This window comes from Octopus sinensis, linkage group LG9 (genome assembly GCF_006345805.1).
Source record: "Octopus sinensis linkage group LG9, ASM634580v1, whole genome shotgun sequence".
NCBI lineage: Eukaryota > Metazoa > Mollusca > Cephalopoda > Octopoda > Octopodidae > Octopus > Octopus sinensis.
In genome coordinates this window covers 34420778-34442126 of record NC_043005.1, presented here as the reverse complement: position 1 = coordinate 34442126, position 21349 = coordinate 34420778, and the positions used below count along the sequence as shown (strand labels likewise).

At 34.1% G+C, this 21349-nt stretch overlaps 1 protein-coding gene across 9 annotated transcripts in view; it reads right to left on the bottom strand.

Moving 5' to 3' along the window:
• Window positions 1-21349, bottom strand: part of LOC115215917 (oxysterol-binding protein-related protein 6) — a 270837-nt gene that overhangs the window by 87687 nt on the left and 161801 nt on the right. For 7 of the 9 annotated variants that reach the window (XM_029785275.2, XM_029785269.2, XM_029785270.2 and 4 more), the window contains 5 exons: window positions 13309-13362; window positions 10210-10323; window positions 6543-6693; window positions 3482-3643; window positions 2935-3026 (listed from right to left, as the gene is read on the bottom strand). In XM_029785275.2, the coding sequence (XP_029641135.1) occupies window positions 2935-3026; window positions 3482-3643; window positions 6543-6693; window positions 10210-10323; window positions 13309-13362 (573 nt within the window). The remainder of the gene's footprint in view (window positions 1-2934; window positions 3027-3481; window positions 3644-6542; window positions 6694-10209; window positions 10324-13308; window positions 13363-21349) is intronic. The other 2 variants (XM_029785276.2, XM_029785277.2) reach the window with 1 other exon arrangement.

Sequence of the window (21349 nt, the reverse complement as noted above, 5' to 3'; positions counted from 1 at the left end):
GGTGGATGGCTTAATGTCAACCAGAGAAGTTGAATTGTTGAGAATCTTTTTAACTTGGGTCTTATATCTATTGTTTGAATTTCTTTGAAATAGGAAATATATGTATGTTCACTGTGTTTGTAAAAGAGAGCAAAGTTACAGGAAACCAAAAGACGAATGATCCCAATAAGCAGTCAGCTACCCTACCCTAGTCGTCACCACTCTCAATGTAGGATTCCTCACCATCTAGGTGACAGGCACAGCCATAAGATGCATTATGGATCTATAGCAATTGGAAGGGCATGATCCAACTCAAATAAACACTAACAACTGTGTGACGTGAGGGCTAAGAAGAAATGAAAGTGTCAGTATATATATGTGAGATAGTTTCATTTTAATAGTTTCAGTATTAAAGTGAAACTATTAAAGTGAAAGTATCTGACATTACAATAGAGAGATGTTATTGTTACACTTTTGATACGTAGTACTGAAATAGTGGAGAAGATATGATATTGCTGTGGGCTAACACTAGGCAAGAAGTTAAAAGTTTTTTTGGCCTATGACACTACATGGACCCTAAGTAAGGCATATGTAAAATTTGAATGAAATTGGTTGTGTACTCAAGTTTTAGGAATTCAAACAGACACACAGACAGACATTCTCATTTATATATATATATATATACTCATTAATACACTTGTAGGATGTTGATATTTTTACATTTTGAAGTCACATCTACTCAATCCTTTTTCACTAATACATTAAAGTACCTGGAAGTTCCATGTACAATACTGACACATGATAAAATAATTTAATCAAATAGTTAGTTACATAGTGAAAAGAAATCGTTTTATATAATTTTTCCTTGGAAGTATTTTCAACTGCTCCATATGATACTAATTAAATACCTGAAATGAAATAACTTCCTGCAAAACTATAACACTTTGATGATGCCTCACAGAACCATATATTCAAGATTTTGCATTTTGAAGTATTTTTCAGTGTCATACATGAAGAATATATACAAACTACAAACACTTTACAAAATATAGTTTTAAGCTTCATAACAAACAGAAATCACATTCAAAGAGTCAATTAGTTTTAAATGTAAATGAAACAAATGAGAAGACAGCATTTAAAATCAAACATTTTTCTTTTCTTTTCTCAGGACAGATTTATATTTAGTCAGTGAATATTTTCTCTTGTCAAAATCTTTTAGAAATCTTGATGCTATAATAATCATAATAATTGCTTTGTTAGCTTGGATAAACAGAAAAATGGAATTTTGCCTAAGGATACAGTGTAGAATTTAGATTCATGAATTTTCGAGAAGACCAAGTGTGATCCTTATGTATGAAACTAGGTGAGAGTTTTCTGGAGAAGGGAAGGGAAAGGCTCTGTCAATGAAAACTGCCTCATCCATTGCTGAGTAATACCTTTGATAGGGATGCTGCTGCTACATTTGAGAAACATCTTAGACTGCATTCTACAGATAGCTATCAAACTGATCGGTATGGAGTCACACACCAAGATATTTTAGCCTTTAACTTACACATACACTGTTTTCTTGCTGTCTTTTCTACCATCACAACAATGGCTTCTACTCATTGCAGCTATCTAGCTGTGTACCTTATTTGTCTCATCATTCATACTGTTTCCTCTCCAGGTCATGTATTAAACAGTTATTTTTAATCTTCTCTCCTTCTACCCATTTTCTGCATTGTCAATTTGCAGGTGTTTAATAATGAAACATCCCTTTTGGGACCTGCAAAAGCCATGAGCAAAGTCTCTTCTCCATGACTAAATCATTGAAAAAAGATGTAAAATATTTTTGAGTGAGTAAGAGGTACAATATTTTCTTATGATGGTTCCATGAAATCTGCCGAGTTATAGGAAAAACAAAGAAGTGAATTGAATCTCTTACAATACTTAGTTTTAACCCTCTACATTTGATGCAAAACTGCACAAAGGCCATCTTTTGCATTTCATTCCTTTGGAGAGTTAAAATAAGTTTTAGTCATGGGCTGAGATCAATTCAATTGACACTCCCCCTCAGCCAATTCCTATTCACATCCATCTCTCATTCTTACTATCCACCACCCCAACTCATATTTATCATTGACTAACCCCTCTCTTTTACACACACAGACATATTTAAATATTGGATCAGCCACTGATTCATGTGGTAAGTACTATATACTGATAATTGGGATTTAGCCAAACCAACCGATGATGGAGTAGTCACCACTGTTGAGCTTAATTCTAAGTGAAACTAGACTAGTATGGTGATTTTGCTTGCTGTGGGGTGGTCATCTCCCTTGTCGGTGAGTAGACTTGTGTTTCCTGTGGCTGTAAGGGATTTTAGTTCTTATTTCTAGCAATGTAGGTGCTACCCTGCACCATCAGTCACAATTAGGGACAACTGAATTTTTCCTTTTTGGTTTTCTATAGCATATAGCTGCCTTCTTTATTTTATACATATATATATATATATATATATATATATATATATATTGTAGCTGGTCTTTTTGTTTTTAAGTTGCCAGATTAAAACTGAAAAGGTTGTTGTGTGTCTCTCATCACAATGTCTAAACTTCAAAAGATGGTTGTTACATTGGGATTTAAATTTTCCTTCAACAAAATCAATGTAACATTGTCATAATTCACTGAAACCAGTGCTTCATAAACAATAGAAGATATATCACATTTGTGCCCGAGAGGACATTTAGATTTCTCTCTACACATGCATCCAAAGCAGGCTTGCACCATCAGTTGCTTATTGATATATCTTTTGACATTGGGAGGGGAGGTAGGTGGAGTAAGACAGAGTTGACCTCAACAGAATTTGAACTCTGAGTGTAGTCAGAAGAAATGCCACTAAGCATTTTGTTTACCATGGTAACAATTCTGCTAGCTCATCACCTTAAAAGATAAAAGAGAAAAATAAACACATACCCCAAGTATAGAATCTGTGGCCAAAGGAAGATTTTTCATTTTTTCCAGAATAATTTTTAGTTCGTATAAATGATTTTGTGCTTGACTCATTTCTGAAAACAGAATAAAAAATGTACTACTTGAGAGGAAAATCAATAACACACACAAAAAAGCTTAACAAAAAATTTTAAAAAAGAGAAGGTTATAACTCGGTCGTTAGTACTCTATGCCTGATATTTCCATAATTTAGTACATGGGCATTTCTGTCAGAAGAGACAAAAAAAGCTGACATTTATTTAGAAATTCTCAGTATTTATAATAAAAGATTACCAGGGAAATATTTATTTAGAAATTTTTGTAGTAAATATAAACTTTGAAAATGAAATTTTTATATTTTAAAACTATTTTTTATAAACAGATATAACTCAAAAATCAATGACAGTTTTGCTGGTATAAAACAAACATAATGCTTTCAGTCTGTTTTCATGGCTACAATTCTTTCATTGCAAGGAACTAAAATTTTATGAAATATTTTAGGTGCACAATAGAAATTGATTCTACGGGTTACCTTTATTGCACTGGTGAATTCCTTCTGAATCTAATAGCCAGGCAGCTACTTTACTACAACCAGTTAACAAAGTAGCCTGGTTTGGCCGACCTTTTAAACTTGCTTGCCGTACGCTTTCTTTCCCCATACTGAGAGTACGTGCTTTTTCAGGTAAATTTGCACCTGTAATAAAATTGATATTTGATACTTGCTTATTAAATAGCTAAAGTACTGAGGCAGTGGAGTGTGTTATTGGAGCTTAATGCAGTCTTCCAGCTTGTTGGATCCTGTCAAACTGTCCAATTTGTGCCAGAATGGAAGACAGACATTAAATGATGATGATGATGATGATGATGATGATGATGGTGGTGGTGGTGGTGGTGGTGGTGGTGGTGATAACAACAATGTTCTTTTCTTCTGTTACTTGGGGTTTTGCACATCTGCATATCAGACCCCTGTAATTCTTTTAGTAAAATAAAGTTCCCAAATTTATTTTCATCAACATTTCTAAGCTCTCTCAGCCATACCTGAAGAGAAATAGAGTTGTGTTCTTTCCTAAACTGTATCTTCCTACAGTGGAGGATTTTTGTTATGCAGACCATTTATTCAGAATTTTGTTTACAGCCAGAAATTGACCATTAAAGCATTAGGGTTCTATTGCAATCAAATTCATATTTTCGACTTAGAACTACATGCCATTGGTGACATGCTCATTTTGTTTGTGATGTGTGTATGTTGTTTGTGTGTTAATTATAGCCCTATGTTGCAATATGGGTATTGCTTCTGTAATCAATCATCCAAATCTGTGGAATATTCTATGAAGTAATGATGTATTATCTGTTTTATTTTTCTTTTATGCTGAAAAGTGTATTGTGTTGCAATTGCTTTTTATTGTAAATGCACAGTAAGCATATGAGAATGAATTGTAATTTTCCAGCCAATGTAACAGAATCATGAAGTTTGAACTTTTACTTTTGTCATCAATTTATAAATTGCATCGGTTGTTGGTAGCTAGTTCTCAGACTTACATTCTTATGGTGTGTTATCAATAAGGAGGTTTTTGATCTTATTGCTTGTGTAATATATTGTAAATGTCAGTTTATGGTTTGGTGTGAGATATTTTATATTTTGCTTTATGAGATTTTTGATTATTTTCTTCTATTCAGTACTTGCCATGCATTTGATTCATTTTATATACTTTGTATTTAACGTATTTTTAGAAGGGGTACAGTCTAAAATATTTTTTATATTGTATTTCTCTCAATATTCATCAGTAGTTTAGTCAATTAGTTTATTTGAATATCCTTTGTTAAGTAGGATTTGTTTTATTCTGTGGATTTCTTTTTCTAGTGTTACATATGTGGCAGAGAGTTTAAATGCTCTCCTATGTAGTGATTTTACCTCTGGTATTCTGTAGTTATGTGAGCATTCAGTATCTCCATGTAGTCTATGTATTTGCTTGTATCTTGTGTGTGTATCTGTTACTTTTAATTTGAATGTTTATGTCTAGAAGTGGAACCATATTACTATTGTTTTAGATATTGAATTTTAATACTGAGTCATTTTCTTGGCCTTCTTTTCACTTCTTGACATCTTGTGTTCATTGTGAGTTGTTAAACCTGATTTTAGTGTCACTGTAAAATGAGACCCTATGGTTGAATCCCAGAGTTCTCTCTGTAGAATGAAATAAAGAACAGTGAATGTACTGATATGCAAATGAATAAAGTCAGTACCTGTTACTCATTGCACTCTTCAGTAGTATGTTATAAACAACTTGCTCTCTCTCTAAGATGAAAATGACTAAACACTCCCGATGAGATGGTGATCATCAATTAAACTAGTCAAGCTATTTATAGATTTAACCTTCAAAGAGAGAGTACTATATTTTAAGTACAGAGTCCATTTACACAGCAATGCTGAATACATATTTATTAAACATGTGTATATGAAACATATATTTAATATATATTTAGAAATCATATATTGTTTTACATACCTCTGATTTCATCCTTAGCACTGAGTATTTCTCTCACACCCCATCCCCACACACTTTACATCATCTGTACTTCCACCTATTAGCTCCTAGACCTACTCCTCCTTCTTCCACCTTCCCATCTGACTGATATTCACAAGAAACCATGCCTTCACTTGTGTTCACTACTCATTGCATTTCCTTCTATTTACTTGTCCCTCTCCTTACATAGTCTTGCAAACTTACTAACTTACCCACTTACCCTATCCAATTCTCTGTATCTCTTTTCCTACAACTTAATGGTATGCTTTGATACATCTTCATCACCATCTTCCCTCTGTTTTTCAATAGGGGTTATCAAGTATCTCCCCTCCCTACAAGCAAGACACCTGTACATCCCTGTATAATATATTTTTAACTTTCCATCACCTAGCATAAAGCCATCTCCCTCAATACTTCACTCATCTTGTAGTTGAGGGGACTCATCTTGCAAGTTACTTGGTAATCTCACTGGTGCTGATGCCATTTAAAAAGTACCCAGCAGACACTGTAAAGTAGCTGGTGTTAGAAACCATGCCAAATCTGACACTGGACATGGCACTGTCTACTGGTATGTTGGCTCCTGTCAAACCAGCCAACCCATGCCAGTATGAAAAATGGACATTAAATGATGATGATGATGAAAGAAAGAAATGAAAGGATACAGTCTAAATAAATTGAAAGATAATTTCTTCGGAAGTATTAGATTATGACATTCTCTTTTATCTGATTTTTTAAGAATAAATTTTAAAACAGTGATTTCAAGACCTGAGACTACATTATAAATCCATCATAGATAAGTTAGTTTTTCAGTGGGACACCTTTTAGTAATTCTGCAGCAGCTGAAACCATGAAGAAGGAGGAGCCAAATTCCTGTACTATGAAATTTATTGGGAAATATTTAATTGCTACTGTAGAAATATTAAATTTCTAATCTTTATTACAAGACTGATTTAATCTTAAGCAAAAAGAGGTAAGAAATAAATTTATAATATTTCATCTATAAAATAAGCACTAATGAACAGTCATTATCAAATTAAAGGAAAGCAAATTTAGAAATAATTCCTTTACTTGTAGGAAGTGATGTAATTTCTTCAGTTGGAGAAGCTAATTCAGTCAACCTTGGTTGATCTTTAGTCCCATAGGTTATTTCATGTTGGCGATATAGTCGGTGATGTGTTAATCTTGAAAGCCATTCTTCAAACAGCTGAGGATCTTTCACCTGGCAGAATAAAAAGCAAAAATCATATATAAACTACATATGTATGCATGTAGAAGCTTTAAGAGGAAGATATTGAGTTCTGAATAAAGGCTCTTTGATATAAACTTCTGGAATTTATAGACAAAATTAAAGACAGATAGCATTTTTATGGTGTACTGGTTATCAAGAGGTATATGCTTCAGTTCAAGTTGTAAATTATTGCATCTTCATTAAGACTACTATGTTCATACATGCACATGCACACATGCATACACACACACACACCACACACACACACATACACACACATGTATATTAACATAACAAACCTAACTATGCCAGCTACAATAACTTCACAAGATTTACAGGGTTTATTGTGCTCAATCTAATGTGTTAGTTGTCTGTACCTTAATATACAGGCACCAGTTGTGAATTTCACATGTTCCATTTCTTAAAAGAAAGTACTATGCATGCTGTTGTTGTTTAGTTCTAAATTAGTCCTGATCAAGCTGACATAAGACTAAAAGCTCTTCAGCCATAACCATCTGTTTTATATATCCAAGATTACATTATTCAATCTGCTCTTCTTTTTTTGTAAGACTTTCGGGTATGATCTGAAGGAAAATTGGCTGTCAGTGCTAACAGGTGAAACAATAATTTGCTCAATGTGAATTTGTTAACAAAATAACAACCTTTAACTGAAAATAGTGTTGAATTGATAGAGTGTTAATGACCAGAGAGTATTTCAGTAAAGAAGGAGACAAAAGACTGAACTGGATGAAAGAGTAAAAGAATGAATATTGTCAATGTCAGATGACTGAAACTAGGTAAATATAGTTAAGTTGACACGATTATACCATAATGGATGATAGAGTAGAATGATCTCATGTCAGCCATGGCAAGTGATATTTTTTGTCAAAATTTTACAACGCAGTTCTGAATATGTTAATGAATGTATATGGGGAGTTTGGGAAAAATTGTTTCAGTTATCCTTTATATGAAAAATTTGTAACAGCAAGAAAGTCTCCGTGTCATTCACCATAACAAAGGTTAGAAATTCATCTTTCAATATCTGCTAGATAGATCAGCAACACTGGAAGATTTATAAGTGATCCTTATTGGTTGAAAGTGCAGATAACAGATTGAAGTTAGAAGGTGGACCTTTGGTGAATTTTCTTAAGAGATGAGAATTAGAAAGAGCATTGTCAACATTTCTAGGGGTCAAACAAGCAATATAAATGTTGTTGATATAAGAGAAATTGTGTACAGAAATTTATAAGAGCAGTATGATTAAAACTTTGTTGATATTGAGATAAATTGTTCATAAAGTTTTTTTTGGCTAGGTGCTAGTAGTGTATAATGGGTAAAATGAGCTTAATAATAAATATTGCTTTCCAGAAGTCATAATGGTTATGAAATGACTGAGTGATTTAAATCACACTTTTGTTGGTAAAACAACAATTAAAATTTCTAAGAAAATGTTTCAAACAATATATTTAAAGAAGAAAAAAAAATAATAAAGTAAACAGCAGTCGTAAAAATCATTTAGCATTAAGAATAAAATAAATCACTACATTTATAAAGTTATAGATTAATCCTATTGTAGATATAATATATTGAGAATAAAATGACAATTTTTTTTTGCTTCTGTCATGGCTAGAGTTCATAGATCTTATGTAATCTCATAAAGGTATTAGTACAATTTATTGACTAACTATGATATATACACATAAGTAGCTCAGCAGCAAAGAAACAGCTCATATAGTTTAGTTGATTGGGTTTATCAAATAATAATTAAATATCTTTGTTCATTAATCTCAGCATTATACAACTCAGCCTTTATTGAATGATTAATGATAAAGTGAAATTCCTTCACAGAAAACAAGAAAGGCATTAGAGCCAGAATATATTGTGTGATGAGAAATAATTATAGGAATAGGATTAAAGGATAAAAGTATATTGTTTAATAACTTCAAAAATATAAGCTATAACAGATAATGAGTCTGATATATTAAAGTTGAAACAAATTTAATGACAGCATGCAAACTCATAGACTTTCCTATAAAGTAAAAAAAAATCCATAAATCCCTGATTCATAATTGTTGTATTTAAAATTCCTTTGTGAACTTGAATGTTTAGAAGGTTTTAAAAGCATTAAATTTCCTCAAAAATTCATAGTAATTATTTGAATAGGAAATTAATTTAAAGGTGTTTAAGTAAACAAAATCAGAGTTAAAATATTATTTAGCAACAAGATTTTATTAAATTTGGTTCATATTATAAATATGCACAAATTATATAAGGTGTTTTTAAACTCTTTCCATCCAAAAATACATAATACACAGCAAGTAGGAATTCATCAAGAATAATTATTTTAAAATAATCATTTAGAGATTCAGTTAGCAACTAATATTTCACAAACTATAAAGTTATACAGGTTCTGTTCAAAAAAGTTAATATACATTTTTCAGTGAGTATCAGTTCTTTAACTTGAAACTAGTTCCTCAGAATTGCATAAAAAAAGGTCATGCTGTCAATTTGGTGGGATTACAAAGGTGTTGTGCATTTTGAGCTGCTTCCAAGGAACCAAATGATCAATTCAGATGTTTACTGTCAACAACTAATGAAACTGGAGAAAGCAATCAAAGGAAAACAGCCAGAATTAGCAAATTGTAAAAGAATCATGTTCGATCATGACAATGCTAGACTACATCTTTGCTAACTTGTGAAAATTATTGGAGCTTGGTTGGAAAGCGATGTCACACCCCCATATAGCCCTAATCTTGCACCATCAGATTACAATTTATTTCAAAGTTTGCAAAATTCTTTGAATGGTTAAAACGTTCAATAATAATGATGACCTAAAATTGCACTTGCTTCAACTTTTGGCTGATAAGGACCAGAAGTTCTATGAGCATGGGATTATGAAGTTGCCAGAAAGATGGCAAAAGGTTATTGAACAAAATGAAAAATCTACAATTGATTAAAATTCATTCTTTGTATGAAGAAAAAAGACTTTTATTTCACACTAAAAAACTGAAATTATTTTCTTGTCAACCCAATAGTTATTAATATAACAGGTATTTTGATCATCTGTGTATGTGTGAGAGAGAGAGATTTGTATATTAGTACATGGTGGTGGAAGGGAGAGATAGTGTTCTTCAAGTGGTGTTGAATTGTTCTGTTTATGTCACAAGATGTTTGTGGTTGGTGGGACAAGTAATTACAAGGGTTATAAATGGCTAAAAGAAATAGAAACTATATGTCAACATATTGACAGAGTACAGAGTGATGATATCTTGAATACTTTTCTTTTAGATTATTGCAATGTATTTTGAGGAACAAAAACTATTAGAGCATAAGTGCAATAAATGTAACCATGAGGTGAAGAATTGAATGAATAGTACAGTAAATGTAGAGTAGTAGATAAGTTCCACAACATAGTTATAATTACAACTTGAAGTCTGTGGGGATGGTGGAAATTTAGCACTACTTCTAACCTTTATGTAAATAGTAAACATCTCAGATAATACTTACTTTCACATGATGCACCAGCTCTTCAGCATCTATATCTATCCTGCGTTGGCATCTCTTAAAACAAAGGACTGATAACCCAATGTCGATAACGCCATGATATTTACCTTTTTGAATCTGAAAGTGGAGTACAAAACAAAAATAACAACAATGATAGTTAAAATGCTACCACCCCTTGTCCATTTTCTAGTTGACATGGGATGGACAGGTAATCATGATCCAAGTCAAATTTTATTCAGAGTTATAGCTCTCCTAAATGGGTCACCTTTCTTGTAAATTCCATTTTGGCAGGGCTGCTATATCTGAATGTCCTTCCTAACACCAACTACTATACAGAGGACAGTGGGTGTAGTTTCTTGTGACAGCAGCACTAAAAGATGTCATGTCCTCAGCAAGATTAAAAAGTTCTCAACTTTATGTTGTCTCCATTCATTTACCAAACACTTTATAGAGTATACTGAATGCATTTTATTGAGGAATTAACATAAGTGAAGTTGCCTTGTCCTGTGTAAGACTAAATAGTTCTTATTATTCTGTTCATTCAAAGCAACATGACCAAGAGGGTGAATAGAAGACTATGATGGGAGAGACAGAGCAACAGGAAGAAGGTGAATGGAAGAGACAGTATAAGTGTGAGAATGAGAAGGCAGCAGAATAATAGGAATGAGGTGGTATTAGGGGTGGGAGTAATGGAAGAAAGATAGTGATAAAAGTTGCATGCTAGGAGGAGACAGGATAGAGAAAGTTGGAAAGATGGTTATAAAGATGGGTTATTGTAAGAGAGGGTGAGAGATAAATAGCAAGAGAGGACAATGTTACAAGAGCATAATGGACTTCAATAACTGGTGATATATTTTGTTTTTGGATTTGGTTTGGAAGATTCTTTATATGAGTTCGTGTGTTGAAGCATATTCTGTTGTGTCTGGGGAGAGTCATTTTCTTTTTGTGCCTTATAATTTAACACACTCACCTATAAAATTTCCACTTAGTTCTTATTTTTATTTTCCTAAAATTTTCATTGTGTCTTGCAACCTTTTCAATAGTCTTGACTCTGTCCGTTATTTACAATGTATTCCTTTTTGTTTGTTTGTGCGTTTGTGTGTGTGGTGATTTATTGTTTTGAATATAAGTGTTAGAAGAAAATACCATCACCATCATCATCATCATATGTTTACTTTCATTTTGATATGAGTTGGTTTGGTGATTTTGGTTCCATTTAGTGGAGTAAATGAAGAGTGGCAATAAAGACAAGCAATGTAGAGAGAGGGGGAGAGAGAGACAGACAGATGGAGAGGAAAAGAGAGAAGAAGAGAGAGAGAAAGAGAGAGGAAGAGAGGGGAAAAGAGAGAGGAAGTGAGAGAGAGAGAGATGTATAGCCTTAGAAATAGGTAAGAGGTGGATGAAGGGTGATATGGGGTGGTATGATGGCTTGCAGTGAAGAAAGTAGATGATAGTGGGTATTGGATGCAGGCAGTTACAATGCTACCCCTCATTACAGAGGTGTTGTGATGGAAAAGAGTAGTGTGATAAAAGGTAAAAGTGGGAGTGAATTAATATAGACAGTTCTAATATTATTGCTTATTACAAAGGCAGTGTGATATAGTGAATAGAAGAGAGAATGATAGATAAGAGAGGAAGGGGGTAGTAGATGGAGAGTTAACAGCAATATAATGTAATAGGCAAGAGACCCAAAAGTAGATATATTATTCAACACAACAATGTTTTGGAAAACATAAACAGCATTCACATGAATTTTAAAGAAATCAAATGAGCTTAGTTCAATTGCTCTTAAACTTCAACTAAATTTCCATGCAGTAACAAAAAAAAAAAGACTGAATTGAAATGTAGTTCCGAGTTACAATTGATGCAACAGACAAATTGTTTAACAGTTTAGTATAATAAAATAGTTTTGTTGTATTGCAGAATATGTGTCAAACAAGAAAACTCATTAGTTTGACAACAAGGATACTGATATAATTGCAGAAGTAGATATAAAACATAATTACTCTGATGAAGTGAACATTATATCGCATATTAAATCTCATAGATTAAAAATTATCCTACACAATCTGAAGTCATTTCACTCATTTTTTTCAATAGTTGTTATCAAAATTTGTGTAAAAAATAAACAGAATATGAATGGAGTAGCAAACTAAAGTGAATAGTAATAAATTAAGTAGGTGTTTAATTAATAGAGCTCAGAATGAAGATAATTGTGAATATCATCATCATGGGACAAGGTGGTGAAGTACAATCTCCAGCTGTTGGGCCTCATGGAGACAATGACAAGTGACTGAGACCTTTGGCGATATGCTGTGCTTGAAAAGACTCATCAAGTCAAGTGAGATTGTAGCCATGGCCGATGCCAGTGTTGCATAACTGACCTATTAAAAGCACCCTTCAAACATTGGGTAATATGCTGCGCTTCTAAAGACCTGTTGAGTCAAGTGAAATGTGGTCAATGCCAGTGCTGTCTGACTGGCACCCATGCCAGTGGCATGTAAAAAGCACCATTCAAGTGGTGGGCCTCATGGAGGCAGTGACAGGTAACCAAGCCCTCTGGTGATATACAGTGCTTATATAGACCTATCAAATCATGTGAGACCATAGTCATGGCCGATGCTGGTGTCAGGTCTCTGGCACTTGTGCCAGTGACATGTAAAAAACACCCACTACACTCATGGAGTGGTTGGCATTAGAAATGGCATCCAACTGTAGAAGCCTTGCCAAATCAGATCAGAACCTGGAGCAGCTCCCTGGCTTACCAGTTATCAGTCAAACTGTCCAACCCATGCTAGTGCAGAAAACAGACGTTAAATGATGATGATGATGATTTAGGGCTAGTTTAATAATTAGTTTGCTAATAAAATGGAATAAATTCTAAATGTTATGGTTTAGTATGTTCTAACCAGTTTCAATATACAATATTATAATAATTATTAGAATTTTCAAATGAGTGTTTTTATGTAAAATCATTACACTAAACAATTACAACAATTAAATGAGAAACTGCAGATATTTTTAATAAAAGTTACATTAGAACATGTAAATGTTTTTACTATATCTAATAATGTAAGTGATGAAATAAGAGAAGGTACTTACTTCATTTGGAGATTTAGCATAAACTAAAATTCCTTTATCTAAAAAGAAATATCTCTGAAAATAGAGAAGAAATTTTCATGTTAAAAAGAATGAATTAAAGATATTGTTTATAATAACTTTGAAAATATAATAATAGCATATAATAATAATGACAAAAGTAAATGTAAACTTAAAAGCTTAGAAAAACCCATTTGTTAATGTTCTACAAACAGGAACATTTCACCAATTAAAAAAAATAAATGATTTGCAACAGAATTTTATTCAGAAAAAAAAAATGAAAATAAAGAAAGAAATGAAAAATATAATTTTGTTGTGCTTCTTATTCTGTTACATCTTATGGAAAGGAAAATAATGAGTTCTTAAAATATAAATAAAAAAAAAAACAAATTCAATAAACTAGATAAGAATTTTACCATATTTAAAATTTACAAAAAATAGATAAAAAATTATTTTTAAAAGGGAAGGACAGCACTCCTGACCCTTTTCAGAAAACACAAAATTAGTGGGAGGAAATTAATCGCAAACTGGAGACTGTCCCAAATGCTTTCATCAGGGGGGACTCCATCAACAGCACCCAAAGAGCAAGCAATGATATTAAACAAGTTGAAAAATTAAATATAGAAACAATAGAACAATTGCAGAGTCATTAACCATTAAAAACACAGAGACATTGTTACATTTTTATCATATTAGAGTATTATAATAATAATAATAATAATAATCCTTTCTACTATAGGCACAAGGCCTGAAATTTGGGAGAGGGGGATAGTCGATTACATTGACCCCAGTACTCAACTGGTACTGAAAGGATGATCACAGGCAAAGTTAACCTTGGTGGAATTTGAACTCAGAATGTGGTGACAGATGAAATACGTGAAGCATTTTGCCAGGCATGCTAATGATTCTGCTAGGTTGGAGTAAAATAATAATAATAATACATGAAGATATTTCGTTACTGCCCCTGCCACTTCTCCTCCCCAAGCTTTCAGTCATACTGTAACATCTCTTATCCTTCACTCCCCCTAGGGCACTGGGTGTGCCTCAGTAAGTGATTGTAACAAATACGCAGATTAAAAGTAAATAATAATAATAATAATAACAATAATAATAATCCATTTTACTATAGGCACAAGGGCTGATTTTTGGGGTAAGTTGGCTAGTTGATTACATTGAGCCCAGTACTCAACTGGTACTTATTCATCAATCCCCAAAAGGATGAAAAGGAAAGTTGACCTCAGTGGAATTTGAACTGAAAACATAAAGATAGATGAAATCTTGCTAAGCATTTTCTCCAGTGTGCTAGTGATTCTTCTAGCTTGCAACTATAATAATAATAATAATAATAATAATAATAATAATAATAATCCTTTCTACTATAGGCACAAGGCTTGAAATTTTTTTGGGGGGGGAACTAGTTGATTACATCGACCCCAGTGTTTCACTGGTACTTAATTTATCAACCCTGAAAGGATGAAAGGTAAAGTTGACATCGGCAGAATTTGAACTCAGAATGTAAGGACAGGCGAAATATCACCAAGGACTTTGTCTAGCATGCTAATGATTCTGCCTTAATAATAATAATAATAATAATAATAATAATAATAATAACAGAGAAGGATACAAAAGAAGAGAAAAAACAGAATGTAAAGAACCATACTGGCATAGATGAATTAGTGAGAAACAAATTTAAAAAGACATTTAGGGCAAGTTAGTAGACTGAAAAGAGGGGAATTGCAGAACAAAAGCATAAGAATAACACAGTAAAAGACATATGGAATAAGAGATAAAGGGTATGATGTGATATTGGAAGAATTGAAACAAAGAGTAGTAACAATGAAGACAAGGCTGGTAAGATATGACAATAGATCAAAACAATTCAGGCTGAACAGATTGTTTGAAGCAAATCAGAAAAAAACTGTTTCAGAAACTAGATGAATAATTACAAGTAGCAATGATACCAGATGCAGATGAAAGCAGGGCATTCTGGGGAGGAACCAGGGACCAAATTGTAAAGCATAATGATGAAGTGAAGTGGTTGTATGAAATCCAAGATAGATTAAGAAATATAGAAGACCAAAACAACGTAAAAATAACTACAGAAATTATGAAAAAGCAGTTAAGGAAACTCCCAAATTGGAAAAGCCAGGACAGGATGGGATCCAAGGTTATTGGATGAAGAAGCCAAGAGGGCTCCATGAAAGAATAGTGCAACAGCTAGATGAGAGCTTGAAAGAAGGCACTGGCTGGCAAAAGGTAAGACATTGTTATGTGCCAAGGATCCTGAAAAGGGTAATATTGCATCCAACTTTCAACCAATAACATGTATTTCATTAATGTGGAAACTATTATCAGTTGCTTTGGCTGGTGAACTGTATAGATACTTAGAAAAAAGTGGGCTGCTACTTATTGAATAGAAAGGGTGCTGAAAGAGAAGCCAGGGAACAAAAGATGATCTGTTAATTGATAATCTAAATATCAGAAACAGCAAGAGAAGACACACAAACCTGAGACGGCATGGATTGACTATTGTAAAGCATAGGATATGATACCACACTATTGGATAACAAGAACGATGCAAATGTATGGAGAAACAGAAAACATGAAAAGCCTTACATGGAACAGTATGAAATGTTGGAGAACTGAATTGACAGCAAGGTATCTGCTGAAGAAAGGAACACTGAAAAAAAACAAAACCTGAGAGCACGATACTGGCAGCACAGGACCAAGCATTGGCTATGAATTGGAGGGTCAACATTAGGAATGAGAAAGTGTCTCCACTGTACCACATGTGTAATAGAATGGACAAAACCATTGCTCATGTTGTGAACAAATGCCCTAGGCTTGCTCCAAACCACTGCAAGCTGTGGCAACATGATGAGGTAGCGAAAGTGCTACATTGGAAACTGAGCAAAAAGTGGTTAGACAGAAGCAAGACATGGTATGAGCACAAACTGCAGAGAGTGGCAGAGTCGGAGATCTGCAAAATCCTCTGGGATTTTCCAATCCAAACAGATTGGGTGCTAGAGCATAAGAGACCAGACCTAGTGGTGGTGGACAAGATGCACCACATGTGCTATATAGTTGATGTTAAATGCCCCTTTGACCCATGAATAGTCAGGAAGAAAGGTGTAAAAATAGATATATGCAATCCCCATCATAAATACAAAATAGCCCAGCTATGGAAAATGATGATAGTGCCAATTATTGTTGCTTCCTTAGGGACAATATCAAAAGGCATCGAGAGGAATTTAAAAGAAATCAGAATAGAGTGTCTAGTATAACTGTTACAAAAAGTTTGGCATAGCCAGAATAATCAGGAAAGTACTAAATAGTTGAAAAGAAAAGATAGCATGGTACCATATGCTGCAGGCTTCAAACCCACTACGTATGCAAGACTCCAGGAGTTACAACAAAACCTGAGATAAAAAGAATGAATAAATAAATGGAGGAGTGCCCTGAAGCAGTACCAGGCAATGACTCTCATGGCTTTTAATCTTAACTGATTAGAAGTATTACCATGTACATATTTTGTAGCAGGGAAGCATCTTAGCCAAGTGTTGAGAGGAATTCTTTGGGGTTTGAATAATTTAAACAGGAACAAGTACTAAGGAGTAACTATGTGAAGTGCAGAATCAACAACACTACTGAGAGCAACAAATGTGGGATGTGTGGTGAGAGGGGTAAAAATGGTAAAGCACAGCATTAGCAAATGCCTCAAATTGGCACAACACGAATACAAAATACATGACAATGTGGCAAGAATGAGTCATTGGGAGCTCTGAGGAAATCACAGCCTACAAGAGCAAAGACATGGTTTGAGCAAACTGTAGATGGAGTCACCAAGAATGAAAACTGCAAAATTCTGTGGGATGCAATGATTCAGTGCAATCACTTGACCAGACATCAAAAACCAGACGTTGGTGTGGTGAAAAAATAAAAAGACATGCATGATAATTGACATAGCATGTCTTGGTGACAACAGGATCAAAGAGAAAGAAAAACTTAACAACTACAATGATTTGAAGTGGGAAATACAAAGGTTGTGGTCAACGAGGAGAGTATACATGATACCAATAGTAATTGACACACTTAGAAGTATCAACACTCAACTACCAACACCTACAAAAATCAGCATTGTTTGGCACTGCAAGAATTCTTCACATGGTTCTTAAAGCATGACCACTAAACAAGAGTCACATTAGTCTGCTGGCTGTGGACACCCAACTCTTTACATCACACTCAGCAAAATAAACTGAGAGAATTCATCAAGTAGTAGTAGTAGTTGTAGTATGCCCTGATGAAATACCAGACAGTGGCTTTCATGGTTTCTCATCTTGACTGACTGGAAGTGTTATCATGTATATTGTTTTGCCTTGGTATAAAAGATGGGCTACAGTAAATATTCGACTCAATACCACAGATTTGCTTGTCAGTTGTTTGACCGTAACCAGTTGAGCATGTCTCTTGGTGGCTGATGATATGTGCATCTCTGATCATGAGCAGAAGTAGTGGGGGAGCATCATAGCTATGTGCTGTGAAGAATTCTTTGGGGTTTGAATAATTCACCTGTGGAAACATGGGTGTTTTGTTCATCATCCTTAAACAAGCCTTTGAGCAGGATGGGCTACTCAACCTGAAGAAAATTCTAACAGGGCCCCACCTGCAAGGTCATGTGTTTTTATCTTGATATAAGATCACCATGTTTCACACATTTGGTTGCAATGCCTGCGCCTGATGTATTATAGTTTGAATCATTTCATATTGAGAGTCACTGATCTTACAGACTGGTGCTTGTCTGTCTCATTTGGCCAAACTTCTACAGTTGGATGCATTTTCTATCTCCAGCCACTATCAAGAGCATACTGAGTGCATATTTCATAGCATTAACTCTAGATAGGTTGAATAGATCTTGGCCAAATGGGACTAAAGGGACCTCACACCCTATAAAATTATTTCAACAATACGTCACTCACTTTCCCCATACACTATACTTGTCTTTCTCCCTGCAAGACAGAGTTGCAAGAGCACAAAGAAAACATGAGCTGTGCAAGTCCAGAGCCAACTCCTTGTTTTCATTTCCAGCTGACCACTGATGCCTGGCCTGTGACATGCATCAGCCTGATTGGTCAGAGCCGGACACACAGTGCTCCATCTTCTCCCATGTGATGTCCTTGGTCATCTTTGACAATGATGGACGAACATTATAAGGTGGCAAGCTGGCAGAGTTGTTAGTATGCCAGACAAAATGCAAAGTCGACTTCAGTGGAATTTTGTCTATCACCATGTTCTGAGTTGAAATTCTGCTGAGGCCAACTTTGCCTTTCATCCTTTTGGGGACAATGAAATAAGTACCAGTTGAGCACTGGGCCTGATTTAATTGACTAGCCCCCTCTCCCAAAATTTTACGCCTTGTGCACTGAGGCCAACTTTGCCCTTCATCCTTTTGGGGACAATGAAATAAGTACCAGTTGAGCACTGGGGTTGATTTAATTGACTAGCCCCCTCTCCCAAAATTTTAGGCCTTGTGCCTATAGCAGAAAGGATTATTATTACTATTATTACATAAAGTGACAAACTAGCAGAATCGTTAGCACACTGGGCAAAATATTTAGCGGCATTTCGTCCATCTTTATGCTCTGAGTTCAAATTCCAGAGGCTGACTTTGCCTTCCATCTTTTTGAGGTTGATAAAATAAGTACCAGTTAAGTACTGGGGTCGATGTAATCAATTTACTGCCTTCCCCAAAATTGCTGGAATGGTGCTAAAATTTGAAATCATTATTATTATCATTATACTCTTCCACACACAGGCAACTTGCCCAACCACACATCAACTCTCTCTCTCTCTCTCTTTTTCTCATCCTTCACCTGTCTATGGTATTAACATTGCCATTCTGCTGCTCTTCACATCCATACATCACTGGACATCCTGCCTTATCCACCATTCACTACATCAACCCCTCAACACTTGTTCTTTCATATATTCACACACAACCTCACTCCCTCACCCATCTCTCTCACAATCTTATAATCCTCTAACCACCCTCATTACCAGTTCTTTTGCCCCAATTCACTTCTATTTACCATATACCTTAAGGATCCTCACACAGATACCGCACCACCTCTATTTTTATTTCATCCCAGCTCCACCTTAATTATTCCCACCTTCTCTTCTAAAATATGAGTAGTCATGTATCTCCTCTACAGCAAGAAACCTGCTCTGCTTTGGTCCCTTCTCTCAACCCCATATTTCCATATCTCCTAGCATAAAGCTACCTCTCTCAAGGTTTGTAGTTATTCAAAGCTGCATGGTGACCTCACTAGTGCTGGAGACATGGAAACACCACCTGGTACATGCTGTAAAGTGAGTGACATTAGGAAGGGTATCCAACCATAAAAACCATGTGGAGTAGACAATGGAAATGATGCAAACTTTTCAACTTATGCCAGCAAGGAACATGGACAGATGATGATGATGATGATAAAGTAAAATTGAACACAAGTGTCTTGTGTGTTTTAATGGTTTTAGCAATTTAACTAGTATGCAAGTGATTTAATCCCAACATAATTTCAGATTTACAAAAATTCTGTTTATATTTGCAGTTGATGCTTTTCCATCACAAAAATCATCCCTCAAATGAAATCAATCCCAAACTCTTATCTCTATGAAAATGAATAAATATTACAGACTGCATGAACTTATTTTCTTTTAGGTCAGTCTCTAAAACAACAAAGACTTCTTTCATAAGAAATGCCATTTAAGCATGTTTAGTTAATATAGTGCATCACATTCATATCAAGTGCTATGTTATCTTTAAAGAACTTTCCCAAGAACATTTTTCTATTGGAAGCAGTATGATGCCATTGTATAAGGCATCTCTACCACACTAATATCATAGAAATAAAAATAAATATTCTTCTTAAATTCCTAATTTGTAATTTAACAATTTATCTTTTCTTCTTTAATATAACACTTAATCGGTTTCACTTCTTGATCTAATTCCAAATACATAATTTCACTTGTAACCACTTCCAAGTTTCTCTAGTTTTTTATTCAATTCCTGACAACCTTTAATTTATCTAATTAGCTGCTTAGACACTTATTTTAGATTTCATCAAAAATTCTCAAATGTAATCATTTCCTTTCAGCTGAAAGAAATACTTCAAAGGAAAATAAGAATTTGTAGAAGCTGCTTATTATGAAATAACAGATTCAGTAATTTCATCAAATCAGTTAGACACTACTGGATTAATTACCATAATTACTAAAGTTACTAGTTTGACTTCTTGCAGAGTAGTAGTAGTCCAATAAAAAATTTGACTAAGGAGTAAGTTCCAGAGAGAGGGAATTTGATGAAGTTTTTTGTATGGGATCTGGTATGAAAGATATAGTTGTGGTGGTAGAAGGAAATAAGATTGTAAGATTGCATCAAATTATGGAAGGGGTTAGTTAACGTTGGCAACATCAAAGGAGAAAACATCATTGTGGAATTGAAAGAACAGAGAGGGGTGACATTGGTTAGAGAATGTAGATCAGTGGAGACTTTCCTGCAAGCCAACTCCTGTTGAAGTCAACTTATCAACACAAGAAATGAAAAACAAAACGTGTAGGAATCAAGTACTGGCACCTATAACTCCCCTTTGTGCCAAACTCAGAAACTCAGAAATCATTACCTCATTCCCTCTCATATAGATATGAGAAGCTGTGCTTAAATTAAAAATCATATCTAAATTTAAATATTATTGGTTAACCCTTAGGCTCTACAATACAAATTTTCTGTTTTAAAATTATCTAAAATTAAAACATTTCATCAAATTTCATGTAAATTAATGTCCCAAACACCAGCTTAATAGTGACAAAGTTATTTTATTAAATTCTTCATTATTTTCAAACATGTTGTAGTTGCAAGGAAAAAAATATTAAAAAAATTACTTTTCTAAAGCTACAGGAGGAGTTCTTAATGCAGATCCAACTCCTAAAAGACAGTGTGTCTGTTTTGTCAGATTACATATTGAAATGATGTCTAATAAATTCCTCCAGA